The following is a 25,940-nucleotide window of genomic DNA, read 5'->3' as shown; positions in this document are numbered from 1 at the left end:
AGGTCAAATTTTAAAGTTGATATTTTTGCATAAAATGGGTATCGATTCGATGCAGCTCGTCACGGGGAGTCTAATGGTGGTCTTCGTTTTGCTCTCCGAGTTCTAGAATTGCCAAAAATTGAGTTTGAAAATTTGACCTCATCATTTTTGAACAGTTTTTTCGCTATAACTTGGCCAAAAAACGAGGTATCGATCTGAAATTTGGTATGTAGATAGAAGACGGTAGGCACTATCACATATATTCCGGTTTTTTCGAAACTCAAAAAACTTTTTGGATTTTTTGGTGAATATATAAAAAAAATGTTTTTTTTTATTTTTGGGGGTCAAAACTCAAAAATTTCAAAAATTCGAGATTGCAGTTTTGTAGCCCTGTCAATTCTACACCTTTTATGTTTTGATCATTTTTCTGTATCTTCAAAGCTGTAGTCCTGACAGGTCTTCTCGCGAAGGTCTTTTTTCGGTCGAAAATGACAGAACATGACGTCACTCTGACGTCATTTGTGGCCAACCTATCATAGCCTCTGGAAAAATTTTTGGTCATAATGTGTAAAATTGATGCCCGGAGGGGTCCTGAAAGTTTGGTGGCGATATCTCCAGCCGTTTAGGAGATATCTACCGAAAAGGACAGGGGGGGCCGTTTCGGCCCCCCCCCCTACGGGGCGCGGGTTAAGGAAGAAGTGTCATAGAAAGATGGCACCTGCAACAAAAGGCATCTACATGCTCAGAGCCACGCTTCATACCTAAGGCCTAAGGCCCACCAGATTTCATTATACCAGTATAGCGCCTTTTGGGGCGACTAACGGAGCGAGCGATAGGGTGAGCCTTGCACGTGCGAAATTTCGAGGGGGTACCTCCAACTGACTTGTGCACGGCACCCTACTAACCGGTCTCTAGCGATGTGCCAAATTTGAGCACAATTGGCCCAGCCGTTCTCGAGATCTGGAAGCGGCACCCTGCACGTGCGCACGTGCAGAATGGGTCCCAACTGACTTGTGCACGGCACCCTACTAACTGGTCCCTAACCGTGTACCAAATTTGAACGCCATCGGTCCAGCCGTTCTCGAGATCTGGAAACGACCCCTGCACGTGCGCACGTGCAGCAGCACCCCAACTCTGGCACATGGATATGCAGTGCCTAGTGGGTGCCTACCTACATGCCAACTTTCAGCGCAATCAGCCAAGTAGTTACCGAGATATTGCAACAATTACAAAACTGACACCTCTTCGTTTTGCGCGTGGCACGTGCATAAGGGGTCACCCACATGCATCGGGAATAGTCCAATACTTGGTAGAAGGAATGAAGCTACCCTACAAAAATTACCCCGTGTAAATCGGTCAAGTGGTTGCTGAGATATAAGCCTCGCAAAAGCGTCCGCACGGCCGGCCGGCCGGCCGGCCGCTCATACTCAGAAATTTCCGTTAATCTAAGGAAAGACTACGCTCGCTTCGCTCGCTCCGTAAAAATCGGAGAATCACAGGTCGTTCTCTCTTTGCCATCCTCATACAGTAGACGGTACATGAAAGGATAAGAATTACACATATCATCCGGGTGAGCGACTACCCTGACACATATCCCGGCTGAAATCACGGCCTGACATCACAGTCTGACGCGGCCGGGGCGGTCGGTCGGCCGTCCGTCCGTCCGTCAGCGTCGCCTTCCGCCGTGCACCCGCCGCTCCCCGGCCGGCCGCCCGCCACTCTATTTAGGCCGGTGATGAATGTGAAAATAATTGTCACCCGATGCGGGCTGGGGGTCGGCGGCGCCGGCCCGGCCTGGGAACCGATCACCGGTGGCCGGACGGCGCTGGCTGACCCGGCGGCCCCGGCTACTGGTTACGGCCGGCCACCGGCGGGGGCGGCACTGAGCGCTACTGAGCGACACGGGCCTCCGCCAGCGGCCGAACGGACACCAGCCCTCACCGCAACTCTTTGGTGGTCGGTGGTAACACGGAGAGCTACACGGCGGTGATAAAATGACACCCAGAGCTGATCGAACATGGCGTGATTGCTCAGTATGTTGCTGCCAGCCTGCGTATATGAGGACCTTTAGAGACATCTGCCATATAATGGGAAAGGTTATCGTTTTCTATTAGGTATAGAGTCAGAAGTCAGAACTGTCAGAAGCACTGACAAACTCAATCGAATAGATCTGTCGATGCTCATTGCATTCATCATGAAACCACCCTGTCTTTCAAACCTCTTCATGAATTCTTTGAGGCATAACCTTGAGGTTTTAATTATCTTTAGTCGAGCGCTGATTTGGTTCAGTAAGGAACGGACCAGAGACCTGCGCCACCGCGGGACCAGCGCGGCCCACCGGCGGATCAGTGCAGAGCGGCGCCGCTTCATCACAATTTGTAGCCTCCTACCGACAATTACCGGGCCCAATTGGGCTGTTGTTTTTATAGGACGGAAGCAATGCGCGTATGGCGTGGGTCGGCGGCATGGCATAATGAAGCCGTGCACGCCGCGCCCTCTGATCGATCGCGCTCTAATTGCTGAGCGGACCACATCAGCTCCAGGGGAGACGCACTGTGGGTGTATTGTGTGCAGGTGTATGCAGGCCGAGGAGAGATTCACTGCCTTTCTATCCTGGTGAGCCATCAGATACTCAACAGAGCAGAAGCATAACCCATGGCATACGAGCACGGTACGGCGAGTCATTCTCGACATGTTAATCGTTAAAGGTATAATTATCAGGTGATTTACTCTGGTCCTGGAGAAAGTGTTGAGACTGTGGGATACCATACATAACTACGGGAGAAGGAACCACTATCAATTTCAGTCCTGAATCGAAGAGAGAGGGTCGAGAGTGAGAGAGTGAGAGAGAGAGAGGGAGAGAGAAAGAGGGAGAGAGAGAGAGAGAGAGAGAGAGAGAGAGAGAGAGAGAGAGAGAGAGAGAGAGAGAGAGAGAGAGAGAGAGAGAGAGAGAGAGAGAGAGAGAGAGAGAGAGAGAGAGAGAGAGAGAGAGAGAGAGAGAGAGAGAGAGAGAGAGAGAGAGAGAGAGAAGAGACAAGAGAGGAGGGAGAGAATCAACTCCAGTGACGTGAGGCAATGCAAATCGAGCCGCCGCCCTCTATCATTACACGATAAACTTGGTTGGCAAAGCCCGCAGTTAGTGAAGCATCTAAGCGCTGCGGTTCACCGCCACATGACAATTACGGGTATGATTTTTTGCCACCGCCTTTTTACACCTAGAGCCAATATTATGATAGAGCGGCGCGCGGCGGGGCCGGCCGGCCGTCGCGCCGGTGCCTATTAGGCGGTGCGCGGCGTGGCGCGGCGCGCGGCCTCGATTGTTTATCTGCCCGGGTGGCGGTGCAGAGGGGATCGGACGGCGTTTTTGCCGTCAGCGACCGACAGCTGATCGTCGACAGCGTGTAATCGGAGCCGGCCGCTGTCCGATGGTATTTAATCGGGCCCGGCGCCGGGCGCGGTGGCCGGGTCTTCTTTCAGTGAACAGGGAGCAGGAGAGGCGGCGGTGCATTCTGCCGTGCACGGAGGCCTGTCCGCAGCACGGTAGCACGGCCACCCGATGACCGTGCATGGAGCAGCCCTATTAGTCAACCAGGAGCACGGGAGGAAACAACGTAATTTCCCTGGTTAAAATTAGGACCGTCAAAATCACGGCTCAAATTACACTGAACTCGACCTCCGAATTATCAAATGAAACTACACGGAAATCAAATTCCAAAAGGGATGGGGGTAACGGTGAACCTTGCATAACATCACATGAGAAGATCTGGTCTGCGCTCTGTACCTATACATGTTACCAGCAAATTAGGTGCAAAGGACGTTGAATTATCCAGTAAATGGGACCCACAACTGACAAACAGGACGCTGTCCTAACTCCTTTGCCAACATGTCGTGCTATTGCCCCTAATGACATGAGTGTCAATTTTCATTCCTGCTTATGTCCACCAGTGAGTGGCAATTGAATTTTATTTCCTGGCTAGCCGCATAACCACGCCTAATGGGTGGGAGTCACACCTGTTCACGCGGTCGCAGGTATTATTTAATTTTCCTTTGGGACCGCCGAGCGAAAAGACTTACCCAATGCTGTCACGCCGCTTGGTTTCCAACAAATATAAAATAGTTTCACGACCCAGCACGGGTAATACTTAAATTTTCAGATGGGTGAACACTATTCCATGTTTAAACTGCCGAGCTCTGCCGCCGCCGCCATGCCGCCACTCGCAGGTGAAATGTGACAGCGTGTGACAGGTGACGGCGTGTGATCGGTGACAGCGTGTGACAGGTGACGGCGTGTGATCGGTGACAGCTTGTGACAGACAGCGTGTAACAGACGGCGTGTGACAGGTGACGTCGTGTGACAGACGACTACGTATGCCAGGTGACAGGAGCCGGCGTGTGACAGACGGCGCCGTGTGACAGACGACTGCGTGTGACAGGTGACACGGGACAAACGATGGCGTGTGACGCTGCCGCGCGCCGTACCGGCCCCGTTGCGTGCCGCCGCACCGTTGTCTCTGTGACGGCTCACCGGCTCGTCGTTTTTACGTCATTTTCCTCTCCGCTGGGCCGCCTTCATTACAAACGACACATGAACATTGGGTCATTTGGATGTTGGACGGCGGCGGCCGTAAAGCGGCGCACCTTTTTGTGCTGCTGCCGACTGGCTCTGTAGTGAGGCGCCGCTCGGGACCGGCAGCCGGCCAGGAAACGCGCCGCCCGCCGTCCGGCCGTTCAGCGCGCCCTAATTCGGTTACGGATGGCCGTAAAAAGAATGGAATGAGCTGATGTTTCCGGTACGCCTTATACAATGTGCAATCAGTTAGAGCACATTAGATGCAGCCGCGTTTTAGTGTGTGGTGCAGGATTAGTGTTCACAAGAAACCCGGGACGCAAGGTATGGCGGTTCCACAATCACGAACGCGTAACCGCCCGACCGCGCGCGCCGTACTGTGGTATTTTCATAAAGTGACAGACCACACCGGGACCACTGTTGCAACCCGTTTCAACTCCGGAGCTATCCAAATGAGTTGGGCATCCAAACACTGAACATTGGGCAATTAACGAAAAACAAATGAGAGCGGCCTATGCAGGTATCACCGCAGACATCATTACTCATTAGTCAGATAAATATTAACGGGGTCGTTTTACATTTAAAATCTCATAAGTCTGCAGAACGTCTCTAAAGATGAGTTTCAATTCAATTCAAAATGCACCTCAATACAACCTTCCCAAATATGAAACAAGTAAGGAGCCTCTAGTTTCAATCTATCGAAGAAAAAATGTGAAAGCAGTGATCTGCAATATTACGACTGTAAAAACTTGACGCATTCAATCCGATGATGATGAATTTAGGTTTTCGGGCGCCCGGACTACAGTGGTCATCGGCGCACGCATTCAATCCTTTAGCATGACAGGTGTCACAAGCGCTAACAACGAGGCCATTTACAATGGCTTTCTCTGAAAACAAAATTACCGGGGTACTCGTATATTATCCGAGACTTTTGAATAGACGAATTATTTTCGGGTTATAGCAAAGCTGGTCAGAAAAATAAACGGCACGTTATGCTATGATAATACGATTAGTATTCAAATGGGAAGCGAGGCCGTAGAGGTCTAGTTAAAGCAAAAAATACGATTCTGCGATTACGTGGCTCCAAACATGGACCTCGCTAGGAAAACTCTTTGAACACAGAAACAGGAAAATGCTTTGAAGTACACTAGCCCTATCTATGAGGAATTGGTCCTCTTGCGTGTGCTTGCACCGTTCCCTGCTTCTATCCTCAGGATACTGAAATCCTTCTCCTCCACGCCGCAACCCCCCTCCGGGCTGGACAGGCAACTTTATCTCATACGGGCTGCTCCCTTGGAGCGGCACCGCTGCTCCCGAGGGAGCGCACCCCGTAGCCGGGTGCAGTGAGTGCCTTGGGGCTGGGTGGCCTGTCCTCTGGACGGGCTCAGCCCCGGCAACTCACAAGGGTGCCTGCCCAGACCAATGTCTACCCCTATATCCTATCATCCTCCCGGCTCTGAAATGGTCCCATTGGACCGAAAGGGCCTAACCAAAAAGAAAAAAAATGTGCTTGCGAGCTTTTGCTCCACACGATAGTGATAATAAAGGTAGTGAGAGCCGAGCCTATCTGCCGTCTAACGTGATGCATAAATCACTCCGCATTATTTGGAAATGACTTAGTTAAAGAAAATTCAAAACCAACACTTTTTTTTGCATTCTGATATTAAAGTGGAGTAAGATTTTTGCCGGTCGATGAACGATGGCCGTTAGTAAGAAGAGTTCAGTCGATTTTACATTTGTTTGTGCTTCTCCACGTACCACCTTATGAAGTTTCAATGTAAGATTGAGCAGCTTACATTAGATATATAATGTCAATTGTCACACATATTTGGGATAGCGGTTACAAGTGAGAGCACCGTGGATACTGGAGTGCAGTGTCGAAACAGTCATTGACAATCGCAAACGGCCGTGCCTGTGTTATGGGGTGCAAGGTGCATACGGAAAGAGCACTCTAGCGACATTTGGTCCAGCAGCTGGCCTCCACCTCCCATGCAGACTATAAGCCGTTAACTATCACAGCAAAGTGCTGTTCAAAGTTCTGCACGCCGCCTGGCTCACAACCACGGAACACCCCCAGAGTAGATGGCGGGACGAGCAGAGCTCTGGCCCGCAGACTGCAGAGTGACGAAGATCAGCATCCACTGGCGGATCCAGAAAGGCGGTCTTGGCCGCTGCGGGGAGGACAAACTCCCAAAAAGTTGCTCCAAATAAAAAACTCAAGGAATTTCGATTCCTCAGGCGACTGCTGTGCAGTTTAAAACAAACTTTTACTAACAAATGTTCCGTTTTCGTTTTATTCTCGAAAAACCGCAAATTTTCGTCGATTTCGGGCGCTGTGGGGGAGGGGACATTTGTCCCCAATTCCCCCCTCCCCCCCTGGATCCGCCAGTGCCTGCATCCACGGCCGTGAGTCACCGCGGTCCGCGAGTAGAGCGAATAAGACGCTCCGCCGTTATGCTGACGAGAGGATAAGATGATCAGCTGCTGCTAATGTCGATAAGATGCTCTGCTGACGAATAATATTCGTCCTTCCCTCTCATTTATCCTGAACCATGCATATTGAAATTAGTCAAAACCACTATCAGTCAAAATTACATATAAGCGAACAGAAACACAGGCTGCTGACGGTACCTGATGCAGGCGCAGCCCAGCCGGGAGACGACTTCGTGCGGCTGACAGGCGCACTCGATCATGACCAGGAGCAGCTGGCGCAGCATCAGGTCGACGCCGGCCTGGTGCCGCTCGGACGCGCCCGCTGAAACACGGAATAGCTGATCAGCTTCGGCCTTCACGATCACCATAAGAGGGCAAATAGAGGCAAAAATATAAGCAACAGTTACAGGCAACAAATGTAAATGAAGATCAAATGCCTACACAATTCTAGAACAGCAACACACATAGGAAACATACATGCGATCATCTGCTCGTGGATGTTGACATCATTCATCAGACATCATAATAGCCCTTCACCGATTCAAATGACGCACTTTTGCCAGTTGAGACCGGGCGCTTTCACTGGCTGACAGACTGGTGACGTAACAGAACTCAAACTTCCCACCGTCACTCATGTGCAGAGCACTGACGTTGCTCACCTGGCACTCGGGTGAGGTAGAAGACCACCAGGTCGGTGGCCATGCCGCCGCACTGTTTGAAGTTGGTGGCGAAACTGCTCCAGCCGCCGTGACGCCGGCTCGTACTGCGCAGCCAGCCCTGCATCATCGGCAGCAGCAGGTGGTTCACGCAGTAGATACCGAACTCGGCGCCTGACGGAGACCAGATAACAGTCTGCTCAGTGTCGGTTACCATACATACACAATATCTACATCACAATGACATTCTGGATTGTGTGAATCCTTAACGAGTGTAGCAATGGAAACAGCCTTTCATCTGACTGGCCGACGGCCAATGGGAGCATAATCAGACCCTTTTCTGGCACCGGTTGACCAGTTAGAACAGCCTCTTACCCGGCTGGTCAGCCAGCGATGAGCAACCGCGGTAGTGGGAAGAGCGTCCTTCCTGACTTTGCCCCTTACCTGGCTGATCTGCCAGAGAGCGCAGCAGCAAGAACAGCGTCTCCATGGACGTCTGCGGCTGGTGTGAACAGTCCCTTACCCGGTTGGTCGGCCAGTGATCGCAGCAGCGAGAAGAGCGTCTCCATGGTCTGCGGCTGGTGGGAACAGTCCCTTACCTGGCTGGTCGGCCAGCGACCGCAGAAGCGAGAAGAGCGTCTCCATGGTCTGCGGCTGGTGGCGTCGCGCGCAGGTGGCCGTGGCGCCGGCCAGACCCTCCAGCAGTAGGTACCACACGCGCAGGATACCTGCAGAAACGATACACGGTCAAGAAATTTGAACTTATGTGTATAAAGGAGGCCACAAGGAGGTCAACAATTTCAAGCACACTAAGATATATTATATGTGATTAGTACAAAGCAGAGACGTCAGAGCGCAGAATCACTTCGTTCGATGAAATGTGAGGCATTTTCTATCGCCAACACGTCAGGCAAGCACATAACGTATGACGGGTGCAGCGTCCCTTCCCTCTGTGACCGGTACAGCGTCACTCCCTGTTCTGACCGTTGCTGCGCCCGCCCTGTCCCCTCCCACCGTTCTCACCACTGGCGTTATCCAGCTCCTGCAGCTCTGTGACGCCGCCCTCCACGGCCAGACGCTCGTAGGTGACGGGCGACACACGGTCCGGGTCCAGCTCACAGTCCGGGTCCGGGTCCACGTCCGGGTCCGTACTGAACTCGTCCGTAAACACCGGGTCCACCGTCAGAGGTACCGTGTTCAGCTGGATCCTAAGAGAAGGAACATACACTGTCAGGGGCAACGAATATCGTATTCAGTCGGATCCTGTGAGAGGGAAAGCATGTTCACGTGCATTCTCCTACAAGAAGATAACTTTTATATCGTACCGGTAAGCCTAACGGTGCCTTCTCTTACCACAGGTACAAATCACGCATACTATTACTCCTATCTATAATCTATATGAAATAATTTCATTAATTGCAGAAATAGCACTTTTGCTGCAGCGCCGGTACCTGTGCGCTGCGTGGAACACCGGACAGTTGCGCATTCCGTGCATGGAGGCCAGGATGGCGTGGCAGCGCGCGATGTAGCGGAGCGCCGCCAGGCCCAGGTCGCGCGAGTCGTCATCCAGGGCACCCAGCTCGATCACCTGTTCGGGCTCCTCGCCGTCTCGGAGCTCGGCTGGTGGACGGAACGGAGCGACGGTCAGGCTGGAGCATCACTCAATGAGAGCATCTGCACACACCAGTGAGCAGACATGGCTCATATTGCGTACGGCATCAAAACCTTTTCATCTTTACCGAATCGTCCTGCACAAACAATTTAAAAATCATACATAGCCCCACAGTCAGATAAAAACGGCACGAATATATTCTGGCACGCAGCCAGTCAGTCAGACAAGCAGGATGTAGTCAGAAAGGCACAGACATAAAAAATACCAGACATACAGATGCATGCAGTCGACAGACTTACATGCAGGCTCGTTGACAGGTGACAAAGACAGGCATATGAATAGAACGTATCCTTTTTCTCACCCAACCAGACACCACTTAATTCGACTTTCAAGTACGTACGCGGCCCTCGGACGTGTTTCAGCAGGCACATGATGCAGTCGACGGCAGCGTTGGCGAACACCAGTACGTTGTGGGTGTCGAGGAACGCCTCGAAGACGTCCAGCACGGCGCGCACGTGGCCGGCAGAGGCGGCAGAGCGGACCGAGCAGAGCGCGCCGAACAGCGGCCGCCAGCCGCTGCGGATCTCTGAGGTGCTCACCTCGACAAACTCGCAGATCGAGCCCACGATCTGCGGCGGAATGCCAATGTTACCGAAGAGAAAGAAGACGGGACTGAAACATTTAAACATCTTCACGTTTTATCGAGAAAGCACATAAGACTGAATTTGCGTGAGACGCGTACAATGTAATAAAATCGTTTCTACTCCATACCGATATCGCTTTAGCTGCAGAATACGGAAGTTCAGCTGTTCAACACGGACGTCTTACCTGATCCTGCACGTCCGTGTCGCAGAGCTCGAGGCACAGCAGCGTCTCGAGCGGCTTGAACAGCGCCTCGTTGATGTGGTAGTGGGGCAGCTCCAGCTGTGAGCCCAGTATCGCGTTCACAGCGTCATGGATACACGAGACCGCTTTCTTCGAGACTGCCAGGTCCTTGTGGCACGCCGCCTGGAATGCAAGTGGGCAGAGTCAAACATGACCATTGATTGACCATTCCCTGAAAGGAGTTCAAATCAGAAAATGAACAAAGAAGACTCTAAAATAACCATGATAAATGACCATGAGTATTTATGATAACCAACATAAATAAAATAATGTTTTAAAACGACACGAAACGAAATCGATCCATGCAGTAAATCCCATTTCGCACACAAAGAAAAAGAGTAGCCTGTACCGGCGGTGGTGTCAGTGCCGGGCCCGTACCTCCATCAGGTGGTGTCCGACGATGGGCCAGGCGCGCATCAGGTGCACCAGCGGCCGGCCGGATCCGACCACCTTCAGCAGCACGTCGCCGAGCCGCGTGAGCAGCAGCGCGGCGCACTGCTCGCCGGCCGCGTCCGGCGCGCGCCGGCCCCGCCGCCGCCAGAAGGCCGGCGCCGGGGCCGGGGCCGGCACGGCGAACAGCTGCCGCTGGGAAGCGCGGCACAGCTCGCGCAGGAAACTCAGCAGTGAGGAGAGGTTCAGCTTGTGCGCGGCGTCGTTGAACAGCCTGTGGGTGAAGCGCCGGGATGGGCGTCAAAATGGCGAGGGTGACGACAGCAGCCCCACACTGACAGCTAAGTGTCGATCCTCAGTCTGACCACTCTGAACTCTTTCAAAGACTGCAACTTGTATGGGGTGCAAGAACACCACCACCAAATGTTCACATTTCTCCCTTGCACCAGCTGCTGCCAGAGCATGCTATACATTTCCTATTCGCGTGAATCAGGCGGTGATGTCATAAAAATTGACCAGCTGTCCATACCAGCATGGCAAGAAGCCTCACCTGTCAGCCATCTGCGTGAGTCCGCTGACGGCTCGCGCTGCGAAGGGGGCGGGCAGCACGCCGCCGTGCCGGTCGTCGGCGCCGGACTCGTGCACCAGGGCGGCTATGTCCACAGTGTCCGGCGCCGGGCCGTGAGAGCTGGCCAGGTAGCCGTACGTGTCGCCGCTGGGGGATAGACGGAGAACATGTTACCGGTCGATGGGAAAAATGTGGCAGAGGCAGTCACTGGCAACCCAGAGGAAAGAATCTGGACAGATATGGAACAAATCGGGTTCTAAAGATGAAGACTGAGTCGCCAACACCCCCAAACATCTTAACAAAAATGTCGTAACTCGTTGATCAAATCGAACAGTGGAATATAGCAAGCTCAGCTACGACAGAAACCATGGTGACATGGTGGACCTTACAGTACCCTTGGTTTGAGTACCGGTACTCACATAACCAGTTATATCGCCCGACAAGTGGGCCGTGCTAGACACTGTCCTTTACGAGATGTAGTTAGGCGAGTGATCGGCTCTCACCAGAGCGACTCGTCCTCCTCCGGTCGGCCGAACGTCAGCCGCAACGCGTCCGCATCGTGTCGCGTCGGCGGAGGGAGGGTGGAACTGGAGCCGGCTGAGCCGCCACCGCGGTCAGAGAACAGCCGCCGCTCCAGCGCTCCCAGGTACAGGACGCACCTGACGGCCGGCACAACACACGCACTCAGTGACAACTACTGACAGAACAGTCTGCTTCTGCTTGGGATAATCGCCATACGGTGCATACGAACATACAGTGTGATCTTTTATAAATTGGATTGGATGGACTGATTTGATGCTTAAGAAGAAAAAAAAAAACGGACAAAAATACACGGTAGAAATCAGAGAAGTGCGACCGGAACATTTTGTGAATGAACACATTTGCTTCATTGTGTTCACTACACAGCAAACTAACCCTCAAACTGTGAGCCAGCAGACCACACACAGAGGTTCCGACTTCAAAAAGAGCTCCGTAACACCCCACGCCGGGCCAGACCGCTCACCTGAAGATGTGTGGCCAGCAGTCGGCACTGTGGCTGCCCAGGTCGAGCCCGTTGCCCAGGATGACCTCCATACTGAGTACGTGTGCCGCGTGCAGCTGCACGGGCGCCTGACCGACGAGCGGCAGTCGCGGCCGGCGCCGGGAGCGGCCGGTCGACTCCGCCTCACCGTCACTCTCAGTGCACGAGGCGGCCGTCAGGAAACTGAACACGGAGCCGCAGCGCACCTGCAGACCTGTGGACAAGTCAGGGACGTTATCACAAAGCAAGCAAATCGCAAATATAAAGCATAGAAAAAAAACACGTAGGAAATGAAAAGTAAGCTAATTATTTATACAACTACCGCTCCAGTCCTGACAAGAACATAAGTGTGGCATGAGATATCCACCGTTTCCCGTTCTCCAATCCCGCAGGGCTGGTGTCCATTGGGGGAGGTGACCGCTCACCAGTGGCATTGCTGAGCCTGGCGGCGCGCTGCAGACCGTCCAGCGCCGCGCCCGCCGCCTGCCGCTGCAGCGCCTGGGTCCGCCGCCGCCGACCAGTCGCCGGTCCGGAGAGCGGCGCCGAGAGCAGCTCCAGCAGCGGGTCCCAGCAGGCCGTCAGCACCCGGCGGGCCAGCTTCACACCTGCCCCGCACAGAGTCCGACCCGGGTCAGTGAAAGGAGCGGGTACTTGTAATGTTACTGTTCGGGATTATTGGTTAAGAGTCATGACTCTTTTCAGAGAATATATCAGTTGATGAAAGTTAACATTCCCTACTGAAGTATGATGCGCTTAACTGAAACTGAAAAAAAGCGTTGACGTTAAGCGTGTTTACATTAATTTCCGTCATTGCAGTATGCATTGTAATGAGGGCACTACAGTCTGTCGAAATGAAAGGAGGTGACTGCTGAAGCAGCCTGCTCAGCACCGCTGACTGACCTGCCTCCCCGGCCGGGTCCCGGTCTACGTTGGAGGCCGCCCGCTCCAGACGTCGGTAGTCGGACAACAGCTGGCTGCCCGGCTCGACACTACCCAGACCGTCCAGGTCTGAAAACACAAACACCGGTCACAAACCGAACAGTAAGGATGAATTTGGACGCTGGTGCAGTCAGGTATTTTACTGGTGCACTGGGCGATTTGGTAGTTTTGAGTTATACACGGTAAAGCTTCTTAAGAAGCTGCTTCATCACGAAAGCACGTCTATAAAAGCAAATACCACGAAACGGAATCATTTAACGTCATTGACAACAATTTTTAGGACGATTTTAGCCACGTACAAGCATTTCAGGGATGCGAACGTACGCGGGATCGACTACGTGAGTCCCCTGTGGGCGCCCGTTTACCTGTGATGAGACTGATGAGGCTGGCGCCGCGGTCACTGTAGCCGGCCTGGTGCAGCAGGTCACAGTGCACCACCTGCTGGTACAGCTCGGCCAGCCAGCTGGTGCTCAGGTACACCAGCACGCCGCTGCCCAGCACGTCCTCCACAAACTCAGACTGCCAAACACAAAACAAACAGTCAATCACAGTTGAAAAACACTTACCCAGCTGAGCAGCCAGCTAAACAAACAATCGACAACCATTACCACGTAGGGGCCACGCTGGTCTCGCTGAAATCCCAAATCCCAAATAATCTTCATTATAAGTTTATTTTACTGAAAATATGTTCCAAATGGCCAGTGTAAACGTTCCGCAGTCCGGCATGAGTACCGTACCTACCTCGGTAACGGTGAGGGCCGCCGTCTGTCCGCTGTAGTAGCCGCTGCGAATCAGCTTCAGGTTGAGCAGCAGCGCCGCGTAGCAGGCCAGGTACACGCCGTCGGCGTTAATGATCATCAGCTGGTGCGGGTCGGTGCGGCTTAGGTCCGACTGGGAGCTGTACAGACCTGGGGGGAGTTATAGGGGGCGGCGCGGTTAGTCAGGTGTGTCAGTTGTCCCCGTTCAGGTCCGACTGGGAGCTGTACAGGCCTATGGGCGATCAGAGGAGAGAACAGGGTCAGTCGGAGGTACTGTACAGACCTGGGGGATAGTGGAGAGAACGGGGTCAATCAGAGGTACTGTACAGACCTGGGGGATAGTGGAGAGAGCGGGGTTAGACATGAGTCTGCTGTCCCCTCTCAGGACCGACTGCGAGCTGTACGGACCTAGGTAAAGCCGAGGCGGGGTCAGTCAGAGCTACATGACTCACACCCACCCACCCACGGATTTTCAGTACAAGGTAACAGGTCTGTCTCTTCTTCTGAGCCTTCGCTGATATCCAGAAACATTGGCGATCGTTTCTCAACACCACCGTTGACATGCTTACCGTCACAGTATTTGGAGGCGAACTCCTGTACGGCCCTGTCGACCTCCAGGCAGCTGCGGATGGCGAGCAGGGAGGGCAGCAGAGCGCGCAGCGTCTGCACGAAATGGCGGCAGTGACGACGCTCCTGCTCACTCGAACAGTCGTAGTGCTGTTACACAGAAGGGAGAGGGGGAGTGAGAAGACACAAACAGAGATACACAAATTCAATCGACATTTCACACATGGGTATAACTGTAATGAATCATTAACAGTGACTGAATTGGAAACAGCATGACCGTACGATTGATATAGATACAAATTGTCATCACAAGCAGCCACTACATTTACGTAGCAATGTGAATTGTTTGCTGAGGTCGATACGGCAATGAAGAGGGGAAAGCCGTGCCACTTCTGTGTCTGACACCATGTCTGAGTTGGCAGCGGCGAATGATTTACAGGAGATGTGAAGCGGGGCCGACCGGGAACGGGGCCAGAGCGAGGCCGTAGGCGGGGCGGGGCTAGGAGGGAACATTAGAGCAGGTAACTACCTGGAGCTGCGTTGGCCGTCCGCCGCGCAGCCGCTCCAGTCGGCAGCTCTCCTCCTCCTGTCTCCGACGGCGGTGCTCCGCGTCGGGGCTCAGCTGGAGGCAGAAACGTAGACTGTCACTCTGTCAGCGAACTGTCAGCGGGTTGTCAGTGTCAAGACTGACGGACTGTTATCAAGGCTCAGCTGTCGCAGTCAGCGAGCTGTAGGCTGACTGTCAGACTGTTATTGGGATCCAGCTGTCGGCAGTCGGCGGACTGTCAGTGGATTGTCATCGGACTCACGACTGTCAGAATGTCAGACGGTCAGACTGCTATCGCAGCTCAGCTATCCAGTCAGCGGACTTTCCAGACTGTCGGCAGTCGGCAGATGGTCAAACCGTCAGGTGGGCACTCAGAGCTGCCGGGTCTTCAGACTGTCTGACTGCTCGACTTTCCAGACGGTCAGCGTTCGGGTACTACAAGCAGCAACCAAAAGTCAATTGTCCCTAATACTTTAGTTGTTGCGCTGTGCATGAGTTTTTGTTATGCATTGCCGTCCGGGGCCGAGAAATGCTCACCTGTCCCGCGTCCTGTTCATCTGAGTCGCTCGTCTCAGGGCCCTCGGTGTCACCCGAGTCATATGACTCTGAGTCAGCGGGCGAAGGTGTGTGGCTGTGATCCCTCGGACCGGCCAGTTCCGCACCGCCGTACGTTACAGGACCTGCGGCCGGCACACAAAGGAATGCAGTGAGACCAATGTATCCCTTTAACTGATCGGAGCCGACCTGGTTTATTCGACCACATATCATACAGCAGAGCTTGAAGAGGAAAGCATTGCATATTTCTATTACATATTTACCCAAATTCGTACACACCTTGATAGTCGGCCTCCTCGAGCCTGGCGTAGAGCGAGTTCACGCGCTGAGCGTACTCGGTCGACACGTGCCGGCCCTCGCAGAGCGCCTCCAGAGACTGCAGCAGCGCCACACAGCAGCTCACACCCGTGTGTGTGGCTGATGGCTCCGGCAGCGAGCTGCACTCCATGATCGAGTCGATCGTGCTGGGCAGGCAACCATTACGTCAGTTTTCATTCAAAAAGATGCACCAAGAAAATGTGCAAAAGAAAATATATTGCTCTAATCAAACAAATCTGCTATTTCTATCGTTGATATTCGAATTGCATCTGCAGTTAGATTGCTGAAATCTCTCGCAACCAACCATATCGTTTTGCGTTAACAATGAACCACCATTTCGTAAATTCTGACACCGCTAGGAACAACATGAACTTTGTGATTGTGTGAAAAGGTACAGTCAAACTAGCCACACGTTGAGAATGTTCTCGCTCGTCCTGGCAGAGTCTGACTCTCTGTGGCTAAGTGACGGTACCCATGGCGTCGTACGTTCGTCATACTCACATCTGCAGCAGTGATAGATCGTTGACGGGTACGTGTTTGGCGGTGGGTTCCTGTTGGACCAGCGTCGGGCCACAGAAGGCCAACAGCAGCTCCGGAGTCTGAAGCACCTGGGGTCAGAGGAGAACAAAAGGGCGCAATTAGCTTGAGAAATGTGATTAAAACTTGGTATACCTTCACGTCAGCTTCCGATCAATCATTCAGAGACCACTTGTCTTTGAGCGCAACTGAGCGTAAATCTGTGGGCCGAAATTACCTCGCGGTTGAGTCGCTATGAATAACTTGACCTAACTTTTCTTGCTACGGCAGTAGAGTTCGCGGAAACTTGGAAGTTACGGCGGGGAGGCGGAGGATGGAGCGATTCAACGTCCCGTCCGGCAGTTACTCAAGTCAGTCGAGTGGCGACGAAACCTTTGGACGGTGCGGCAATTAGTAGAGTTGTGAGTGAAGTGAGTGAACGGATGGCTAATGTACCGCTCATAGAACTCATACAAGAGCCACACAGTACGGCAGTTAGTAGAGCCGCGGTGATGTGTTTCGAGAAAACGGACCTGTTTGACGACCCGGAGGGCGTCGTCGCGGTGCTGCGGCGGAGGGTAGAGCAGCATTCTGTGGAACAGCGCCTCCAGAGCCGGGCGTACCGAGGCCACGGCGCCCAGCAGCCGTACCAGCTGCACCGAAATGCTGTCGGAGGGAACGGGAGACGCTCAGTCAGGAAGGAGAACACGCACTGTGGGTTGTATCGCCTGCGTAACGGCTCAAAACTCCAGACCTCCATATCGTCAGAGCGCTGTTTCGTCATGCCCACCTGAATATGGTACGCGCCTCTGCGGCCGGCAGGGAGGGCTGCTGGGTGAGGCCGCCGGAGCCCCGGGCCAGCTGAGACTCGCCGGCCGGCCCGTGACTGCCGACCCGCTCGGTGGTCGGCGAGCCGAGCAGGCAGACCAGCGCCGGCGTCAGGTGGCGCCACGTCTGCTCCAGCAGCGGCGCGCACTGGTGGGCGCGCGCCGCCGGCAGCGCCGTCAGCAGCGCGTTCAGCGTGCTCAGCAGCAGCTGCAGGCCCGCGCCGGCCGACCTGGACACGCAGGGAGAGACGGAGGCCTCAGTTCTGTGTCTCGGACGGTCTGCTATCTTGCCGTGATCCGGCTCCAGCTTGCACGTGACGGAAATGTTATTTACCTTAGTGTTTACGACGGTCAATAAGCATCGCACTTCTGACAAGCTACAGCTGACACATCGTCTGCTTGCTAATTGCACCAAGAAAGCACCCGAATCGCAATGAAGTTGAATACAGATTTTTTAGGCGTACAATAGTGAAAAGCCATTATATGTGCTCCGTCTATTCATTATGTCAAGAACCGTTCGTTTTGTCACAAACGAGCAAGCCGTTGGGACGGGCGACTGACCGTTTGTCGGCGAAGGCCTGCAGCTGAGAGCACAGGTAGCCGCACACGGGTACGATGTCCTGGTACACGTCGGCCGGCGACAGGCCGTCCCCACCGGCCGGGCCCTCCGCCATCTCACTCTCGTAGCCCTCGTCTGAGGAGACAGGTGTTTTAATGTTCAGAGTAAGAATAAAACGTTTACGAAATTATTGCTTCAGCACGACTTATTACTACTGAAGTAAGCAGTAGAAAATGTGAGACATACTTTTTAATGGCACCATAAACATTATACCTGGAGAACATTTCCCGATAGAACTCACTGTTGTGTAGATTTGCAGATAAATGTATCCCATCTCTCGTGTTCCAACAAAAATATCCCTTCTCGTTCCTCCTAACACCACTTTTATCGACTGGTTTCCAATTTCCATCCAATAAAAAGTCAGTGGGCACTGGGCAGTCAAGCTGTTAAGTGTTGTGCCAAGCGCAATAATTAAAAAAGAAAGTACATGCCAACTATCGTTTCTAGTAAGCCTGTGATCCTCAGGATAGTCGGACATACCAAGAATAGCGACGAAGCCGCGGACTGCCTGGCAGGCGGCGGCCTGCGCGGCCGTGGCAACCGTGGGCGGGCAGGGCGTCCTCGAGCACAGTTGGAAGCAGAGCGTCAGCAGGCGAACCACCAGCGCGCTGCTGGCCACCCACCAGCTCTGACACGCGGCGCTCAACAGTACCTGGCAGGGACGGGAGACAAATTAACTGGTGTCCATGACAGTGTATTTACAGCAGACCTGGCTCTAGTGGAGTCCATAAATAGATGAGGAGTGCGGTTTGCGCTGTAACCGTTTTACTTTAGCCGGGTGATCGGCCCAGTGTCGAAGTAAAGCACTCTCGCGGTCCAAGCATCTACCACAATGGATGGCGAGACAAACAGCTATCAATTTCACCACCTACAGGTCAAACCAAAAGCCGGCCATAAGAGGTCTGCCGAGAAGTTACACACTACACGAATTACTATCTTCACCACCCTGTCACTGGAAGGCTTTGACGCAAACACATATGCTCAGCAGAACCTCCCGGCGTCAGACGGACAAACGATAGCCCCGGTATAATCAGCGCTGAGAGGAGCGCAGCGGTATTACGTTTCACAGCTCAGCAGCGCTGCCGATATGTACTCACCCGCATAATTTCGACCTGCGCGTTGTCGTCGAGCGTTGCCAGCGAGGGCAGTGCATCCAGCAGCTGAGTGGTCAGCCATCGAGACTCGTCGTCGCTCTCAAACGGGGCCGCGAACCGGTCGTCACGGAGCATTCTCTGTGGAACCCCGATCGTTAGTTTTGCGAATTTTCTATTAATTTGGTAACCGTCACGAACGTTACCAAACGTTACCGAACGTCACGTAACTAGCTTCAAAAAGCACACAGATTACCGAAACACTTACGTGAATAATTAGTCATTCGATTGGACGTAGTCAACATTTGATGGAGTTGATACATTCAGCCCTACGTTAAAGCTTAAAAGTACCTATAAGTTGGGCGTTCATGTCAGTCACACAATGCAGGAGCTGAGAGGCTTGTGTACGGTTCTCCAGGGTATTACTATGAACGTCAAACCCCATGAGACCCCACTTTTTTGCGATAATTTTTAAATGCGTCAACTTTCTTTGACAATATTCTGGCAATGTATGTTTCAGAACCTGCCGAAACTTTTATTACTAAGGTATTTTGACGCCAAACGATTATGGAAGGTACTTCTCATTCACTCGTAATGCTAAGGTCAATTCAGGCCCGGGCAGAGGCTTGCGCTCGGCCACACTCGAGCCCCGCCATCAGCGCCATCTGCTCTAAATGCCATCTACCAGCGCCCGCTACCGCTACCAGCTACCGCCCACCATCAAGCCTGAATGGAGCGAGAGACGCGAGTGACCGGTCGCCGGGCAAGGAGCGCCGGAGGGGTAGGGCGGAGCTTAGCGCTGACGTCATTGCGTGGCTCCGCCCCATGAGCGCGTAGCCTCTACCCAAACAGCAGATTCGTTCCGTGAAATTTAACATTACGAGTGAATGAGAAGTGCCTTTCATAATCGTTTGGCGTCAAAATACCTTAGTAATAAAAGTTTCGGCAGGTTCTAAAACACATATTGCCAGAATATTGTCAAAGAGAGTTGACGCATTTACAAATTATCGCAAAAAAGTGGGGTCTCAAGGGGTTTGACGTCCATAGTAGTCGTTGGTCGCTCGGCGAGCGGGAGGGCAACCAGTTCCGCCCCTGTATCGCGTGACCCCTTGCTCCGCCCAGTTACGCACGAGCGTACTCCACGCTGCGTAGTAGCGTGGGGAGGGGAGGGCTAGAATGGTGGCATGTGTAGAGGCTAGAACCGGTTTCCACCGCCATGCCACCGCCCAGCGACATGGAGCGGGGTCAGTGACCAGGGCGCAGGGAAAGGTCAGAGGTCAGCTATAACGTAGAGCTTTGTCTCCCTCCCCCCACCGTTCCATGCTTCTATCCTCAGGAAACTGAAATCCTTCTCCTCCACGCCGCAACCCCCCTCCGGGCTGGACAGGCAACTTTATCTCATGCGGGCTGCTCCCTAGGAGCGGCACCGCTGCTCCCGAGGGAGTGCACCCCGTAGCCGGGTGCAGTGAGTGCCTTGGGGCTGGGTGGCCTGTCCTCTGGACGGGCTCAGCCCCGGCGACTCACTAGGATGCCTGCCCAGACCAATGTCTCCCCCTAATTCCTATCATCCTTCCGGCTCTGCAATGGTCTTGTCGACCGAAAGGGCCTAACCCAACAAAACAAAACTCCCTCCCCTCCGCGTGTAACGACCGCACGACAGCGGCCGGCCGCCGATCAGGCTTGACATGTCAAGGTCACCCGCAGTCAACGGGCTCGGAGGGTTGGTCGAGTGCGCGTCCGTGGCTGACGACAGTCTCGACCATGTGCTATGGTGCCGATAGACTAGCGTGGGTAATAAGTTTTTGTTCAGTGCATATGGCTGCTGCCTGCTGGAATGTGTCATCTTGATATGATGTTTTGTAACGTGTATGATACGCTTAAAGGGACCCTCCCACCTTCAAAAAAGTTAATGAATTGGCATGAAAGTGATGTCGATCGGTTCAGAAAGAGCGAAAACGAATATCTACCAAATTTCACCGAAAAATATTCACCGGTTTTCAAGATATTAGACTTTTACTTTTGTTTACTTTTTTGGGATCTCCGCTGTTTCTAGCGACTTTATTTTAGAAGTGCGGCGTTTGCGGCAGATGTTGCGCGCAAATAGCATATACCACCGCGTGCTACAAAACGTTTTAGTCAAACATTTAAAAATCGTTAGATATTTGCGCTGACGTCACACATTCAGAGGGGTATTCCTAAGCATTAGCCCCTCTGAATCAAAATGCTGCAATTTTGAAATTCAATATTTCCGATTTAAGGCATTTCTCGATGTTGTAAGTGCCGAAACCGGTAATTGTGAGCCAGGGACCCCATTTTGGCTATCTCAACTCAAATCTAATGTTAAGGTGGGAGGGTCCCTTTAAAACCTCGCTGGCAGTGGCCGAGAGGATGGGGGAGGGGGGAGGCGGGTGCCGCCTCCACATGTTTATTTTTGTTGATAGCTTCGAGGGCTGAAATTTGGCAAGCCTGACCTTTGATTCAAGCTGAATCTTTATGAAGCAGCTGTATTTTCACCCTCGCCCATATTGGTGTTTTGCCAGCGTCTATCGTAAAGGGGGGGGGGGAGGAGGGTCCGTTGAGCCCCTTTGCCGTTCAGCCCCTGATCGAGCTAGAGCTTCGGGGAAAAAGAGCGTGTTGCCCGGGACGAGAGGAGGTCGGTGATACCCAATTTTAAGATCCTAGGTCATTGGTTGACAGGTCAATATAACTCAAAAGTCGGGGAATCGGGACCTGTTAGAGCTTCGTAAAGTGAAGCTGTTATAGGGTTTTGCGGGGTGCTGATCACGAAATTCAAGTTAGTTTTGATCACAGATGATGTTTTTGTGCATTTAGGCCAGGTCGGGTCAGGTCAGGTCAGGTCACATGTTACGAGGGAATCAAAACTACTTCTTAAATGTTCAAACGGTTTCTAAATGCGAAATCAACTCCAAAATCTATCCTAGAAACATGTAGAACTCGAGAGCGTGAACAAAGGTCATCAAAGGTCAGTGACCTGACTGACCTTCACGTGACCTTGATACCCACTAGAATCCATGGGATCAACATCCTTTCACATGTTTGATCGCTTAAAGCCACAAAAAGACAATAAAACGCGCTCTACTCGAAATACGCCAAAATGCGATTCCGGTCAAACATGGTCTCGGAAAACAGGTCACAAGTCAAAGGTCTTTTGAGTCAGGGTCATACAAATTATAGGGTAGGCGTAATATTGATTAACTCGATGGTACTGAAAGTTTCGTCGCAATCAGCCGCTTTTTGCGCGAGTTATTTGCGAAAAACTGAGGGTAGGAGGTCTGTTCGACACCCTCCTACAAATGCGAAGGTCAAGGTCAGGCCGTTGACCAATGACGTCAATAGTGAACCTCTGTAAGATCCCAAAATGTCGCGACGTCGCAGCACCCTTCGCGCCAGGGGACTTTTCAACGGGGAATTTATATGATCTAGTACTATCTCCCAGAGGCCTCACAACTTGTATGTAGCTATCTCGTATTTTTCTTAAGAGTCACCTGAAGTCAGGTAGGTGACGCAACCTCAGATTAATAATCAATTGGGAAATATGAAAGCTGTTATTTTGGCGCCGGGAGCCATCTAAAGCTGCCTCAAGCGCATGAATTTTGCGATTTTATACAATCTTTGCAAGACCCAGCGGCCAGCATTCACTTTTCCATTCTTAGTTAGGCGACTTCATTTATGACGTCACTAAGGTCACAGGAGATTTCACCAAAAAGTCCGATCAAATTGAGCCAGCGAGTCGGGAAGCCACCAGTGGACTTGTGAGGACCTACCGATTCGAAGAAGCGATATGACCTCCTTGAGCCAGCCTCGTGGCCTGAGTGGCTCTGCCCTGACATGACCTGAGGTGAACACCTTAAATTGACCTCAACAAAAACAAAGCGTATACTATTCGACGCGCTTGACCATACAAAACTCGATGGTGCCATTATCTTGGCTCTGTAACCACTTATGGTGAAGTTGTTTACCAAAAACCGATCCCGCGATTTCGAGCACTTATACTGGCCTCAGAGTTTATCGGTTGACCTGAGACATTCAACTCGGGTACTAGTTGCTGCATCTCATACGACGCACGCGCTCAGTTTTATCCGCAAGGCGCTATCTCAATTAGGGGCAAAAAGACGGCGAGGGGTCGTAATCGCCCCCGCTTCGGCCGGGGTATGTGCAGAAAACCCAAAATTCCGTTGAGGGTTAAGCACTGAAGTGACATATTATGATGCGAGAAGGTATAGGTCAAAACAAGTATGCACGCGAGCGGATGTGAATAAAACTGTGTTTGAGGTATGCCTTTTTTATTATACATTCGATTTGTTTTAGTTATTGGTAAGAACAGATACAACCAAGAAGAGCGCCCCTGAAGAAAAGGTGGCGCACCGAACGGGTGCGATTTTAAGGTCTAAGGTCAGTCGGGGACCAGTTCGGATCAAGCGCTGTATGTTAGGGTTAAAAAATGGGGGCAAAAAAGCATCCCGATTTGGCAGCATCGTCATGCTTTGTCACGGCACTCATCCACTCCCTCGGCCGAAATATTATTTCCTTTTTGTATGAGTTCTGGCATAATCCCGCACATTATGCTGCATAGGTATTGTTTGCCATGAAAAAAAAAAACAATGCATGTTCAGCTACGTTAATCTACGCAGTACGCACTAACCTAACCACCATCCCATCATCCACCACTAGCCACCATCCCGTTCTGTGCCCCCGTCCACCCCACACGAATCAGCCGAAATACTAGTCAGCCGGGCTAGCGCTACCTATCCTATCCTCCCTTCCTGACTGCACAGCGCTAAAACCCAGAGCCGAGACTTCCCGAGCGCGACCTCTGACCCCACGTGGCCCGAAGGGTCGGCCGATGCCTCAGGGCGCGCCGTGCGCCGGCCACCCGGATAGCCTCTGCCGAGTGTCCCTTTCATGCACCGTTTACTACGCGCTCGATTCATTCATGATTCTGTGTTTCCGCGTTCCTCTCGTTAGATGGCTCTACTGATGTCATAGGCGATCCCAGGAAGATTGCGGCCAGAATACCCCAAACGGCAGAAAATTAGGTTTTTGGTGAATATCTCGGAAAGTATTTGGCATACAACGATGCAATTTCACAGTCTCGTGGAAAATGTGCATACACATAATTCGGGTTGATACTTATGCATTTAAACATTATATAGGACCAGATATATCCGAAAATGCAAAACCAACAAGACTTTTACTGGAGAACCGTACCTGCAGTCCCTGTATGGCGAGCGTGCCGAGTTTGCCGCTGCCACTGTGCAGCGCCGAGCCCAGCGCCTCCAGACACTTGGAACGGAGCTCCCACGGCGGGTCGCGCAACAGGCCATGCTGCGATTCAGTAAAGTCTGCAAAGAGTGCCTCGTCAGTCTATGAGACCGCACCGTAAGATGCAGTCCGCTCATTTACCATTCTAAACACCATTAGTCACGTTGAATGGTCGCGAAAAGACGGGAAAACGGCAATCAAACGCTCAGGAAACTACGCCACTGACCTATTAAAACGACCAATGATTAAAAACTTGTTGGCGTAGATTATTGAAAGTACACAAACAGCTGGGGAAATGAAATCAGACTTCATCAAAAGCTGTACTTAAAAAACATCCAGAACAAGTATTTTCTTTTAAACATTACTGCAAATTCAATTTGTGCCTTACAACGCCACATATCTTTTTTAAGTTAGCTGGCAGCAGTTCACATGAAACGGCAAGGCGTTCTTCCTAAAATGTTTTGCCCGTTTTCAGCCGAAGTTTCTCTTATGGTGAATGCACTGAGTCAATGACGTCATTGCATTTCACCCGCACCCCGCTGGGGAGCGGGACAGATAGATTCGACTTCCCCCGGTCTAACCTCGAACAGATTGTCGTAAAAAAGACGGGCAAACGGGGATAGATTCTACTCTCCCCGCGGTCTAGCCTCCGAACAGATCATCGTAAAAAAGACGAGAAAACGGCAATCAAAAGCTAGCACCAGCCAACCAGGACGTATCTAGAGCTTTCCATTTGATCAGCCTGCAGCAGGGCTGTTCAACAGTAGCACAAGCTGAAGGGGAGGGGGCGTTTTACGCCGAGGAGGCATCTTGTACGCCTCTCCCCCTCTAGTTTGGCTCTTGGACTGCGTACTGCTACGCAATAAGCATCGTTGGAAAGGTCGACAAAATCACGAGAAAAGCACCTACAATCGTCAAATACATCAGGAAGGATTCTGAATCAGCACAGCCAGCTGTCACTTTGCCCTGTGGTAAGTGCTGTCTTTGCGAGACCGTGCTGTCACTGCTCGTGACCACAGGTTGAGACTCACTGCGCGCCTGGTCGGCCAGAAGGCGGATGTCGGCGCGCCTTTCCGCCCCGGCATCGCGCGCTAGCTGAGCCAGCAGCTCCTCCATTCGTAGCCCAGGCTGGAGGCGTCCGCAGGCCAGTGTCAGCACCTCATGTTCCCTGTCGATAGACAACAGTAAACGTTAGCGCTGCCGACGTGCGCCTCCGTGTATGCTTGGGCAAGGGGCCCTTCCTTCCTGTTTTTTTTTTCACAGATAACTAAAAAACGGCCAACAATTACTTTTGACTCGCTGTTATCAGTACCTTTCTGCACATCAATTTCACACAATTCCCGAAAAATTGGGTCCAGCTCATCATCTTAGGTCATGAGCTACAGAGGTCAAACTAAGGTCATGTTCATATATTTTCAGTCAAAAAAGCTGTTCATGGAAAAAATGCAGAAAGTCAGATAAACAATCTTGAGACTCCAAATTTGCACCGAATCTACAAAAATGCATGGCAAAGGAAACTGCTATCTAAAAATTTCCATGAATACTAAACATGAAATTTCCAAAAATAAAATATTAAGATACTTAAATTTTCAAACTTGAAGTCAAGATTGCTCAGCATTTTTTTTTCATTTTTCTTTTGAAACTAAAAAAGAAACAGAATATATCAGAGAGCACCTCCCTACCTTTACAATGTAAAAAATCAATGAAATATCTCTGAAACTGCCAAATATATAGCCATTTCAAAGACCACAAATACAGGAACTGTTCTTATGTCACATTATTTTCAGCATTTGTACTTGAAATTAGTCT

At 52.0% G+C, this 25,940-nt stretch overlaps 1 protein-coding gene across 1 annotated transcript in view; it reads right to left on the bottom strand.

Annotated features, from left to right (window-relative positions):
* Positions 1-25,192, bottom strand: part of LOC122385333 (brefeldin A-inhibited guanine nucleotide-exchange protein 3-like) — a 32,728-nt gene extending 7,536 nt beyond the window's left edge. The window contains exons 1-27 of the mRNA XM_043373533.1: positions 25,163-25,192; positions 24,078-24,211; positions 18,855-18,989; positions 18,238-18,409; positions 17,700-17,832; positions 17,102-17,368; positions 16,845-16,977; positions 16,297-16,403; positions 15,757-15,941; positions 15,460-15,602; positions 14,905-14,997; positions 14,378-14,525; positions 13,792-13,958; positions 13,416-13,569; positions 13,012-13,119; positions 12,630-12,716; positions 12,094-12,325; positions 11,594-11,749; positions 11,073-11,237; positions 10,511-10,796; positions 10,076-10,255; positions 9,648-9,876; positions 9,087-9,255; positions 8,659-8,843; positions 8,235-8,363; positions 7,639-7,809; positions 7,178-7,301 (exon numbers count right to left, since the gene is read on the bottom strand). Of these exons, the coding sequence (XP_043229468.1) occupies positions 7,178-7,301; positions 7,639-7,809; positions 8,235-8,363; positions 8,659-8,843; positions 9,087-9,255; positions 9,648-9,876; positions 10,076-10,255; positions 10,511-10,796; positions 11,073-11,237; positions 11,594-11,749; positions 12,094-12,325; positions 12,630-12,716; positions 13,012-13,119; positions 13,416-13,569; positions 13,792-13,958; positions 14,378-14,525; positions 14,905-14,997; positions 15,460-15,602; positions 15,757-15,941; positions 16,297-16,403; positions 16,845-16,977; positions 17,102-17,368; positions 17,700-17,832; positions 18,238-18,409; positions 18,855-18,986 (4,055 nt within the window). The 5' untranslated portion in view covers positions 18,987-18,989; positions 24,078-24,211; positions 25,163-25,192. The remainder of the gene's footprint in view (positions 1-7,177; positions 7,302-7,638; positions 7,810-8,234; positions 8,364-8,658; positions 8,844-9,086; positions 9,256-9,647; positions 9,877-10,075; positions 10,256-10,510; positions 10,797-11,072; positions 11,238-11,593; positions 11,750-12,093; positions 12,326-12,629; positions 12,717-13,011; positions 13,120-13,415; positions 13,570-13,791; positions 13,959-14,377; positions 14,526-14,904; positions 14,998-15,459; positions 15,603-15,756; positions 15,942-16,296; positions 16,404-16,844; positions 16,978-17,101; positions 17,369-17,699; positions 17,833-18,237; positions 18,410-18,854; positions 18,990-24,077; positions 24,212-25,162) is intronic.
* Positions 25,193-25,940: the final 748 nt, after the last annotated feature.

The sequence above is a fragment of the Amphibalanus amphitrite genome, unplaced genomic scaffold (assembly GCF_019059575.1).
Source record: "Amphibalanus amphitrite isolate SeventyFive unplaced genomic scaffold, NRLGWU_Aamphi_draft 000215F_arrow, whole genome shotgun sequence".
In the NCBI taxonomy this organism is placed as follows: domain Eukaryota; kingdom Metazoa; phylum Arthropoda; class Thecostraca; order Balanomorpha; family Balanidae; genus Amphibalanus; species Amphibalanus amphitrite.
Note: the sequence above shows the minus strand (reverse complement) of the source record. Positions and strands in the feature narration are given on the sequence as shown.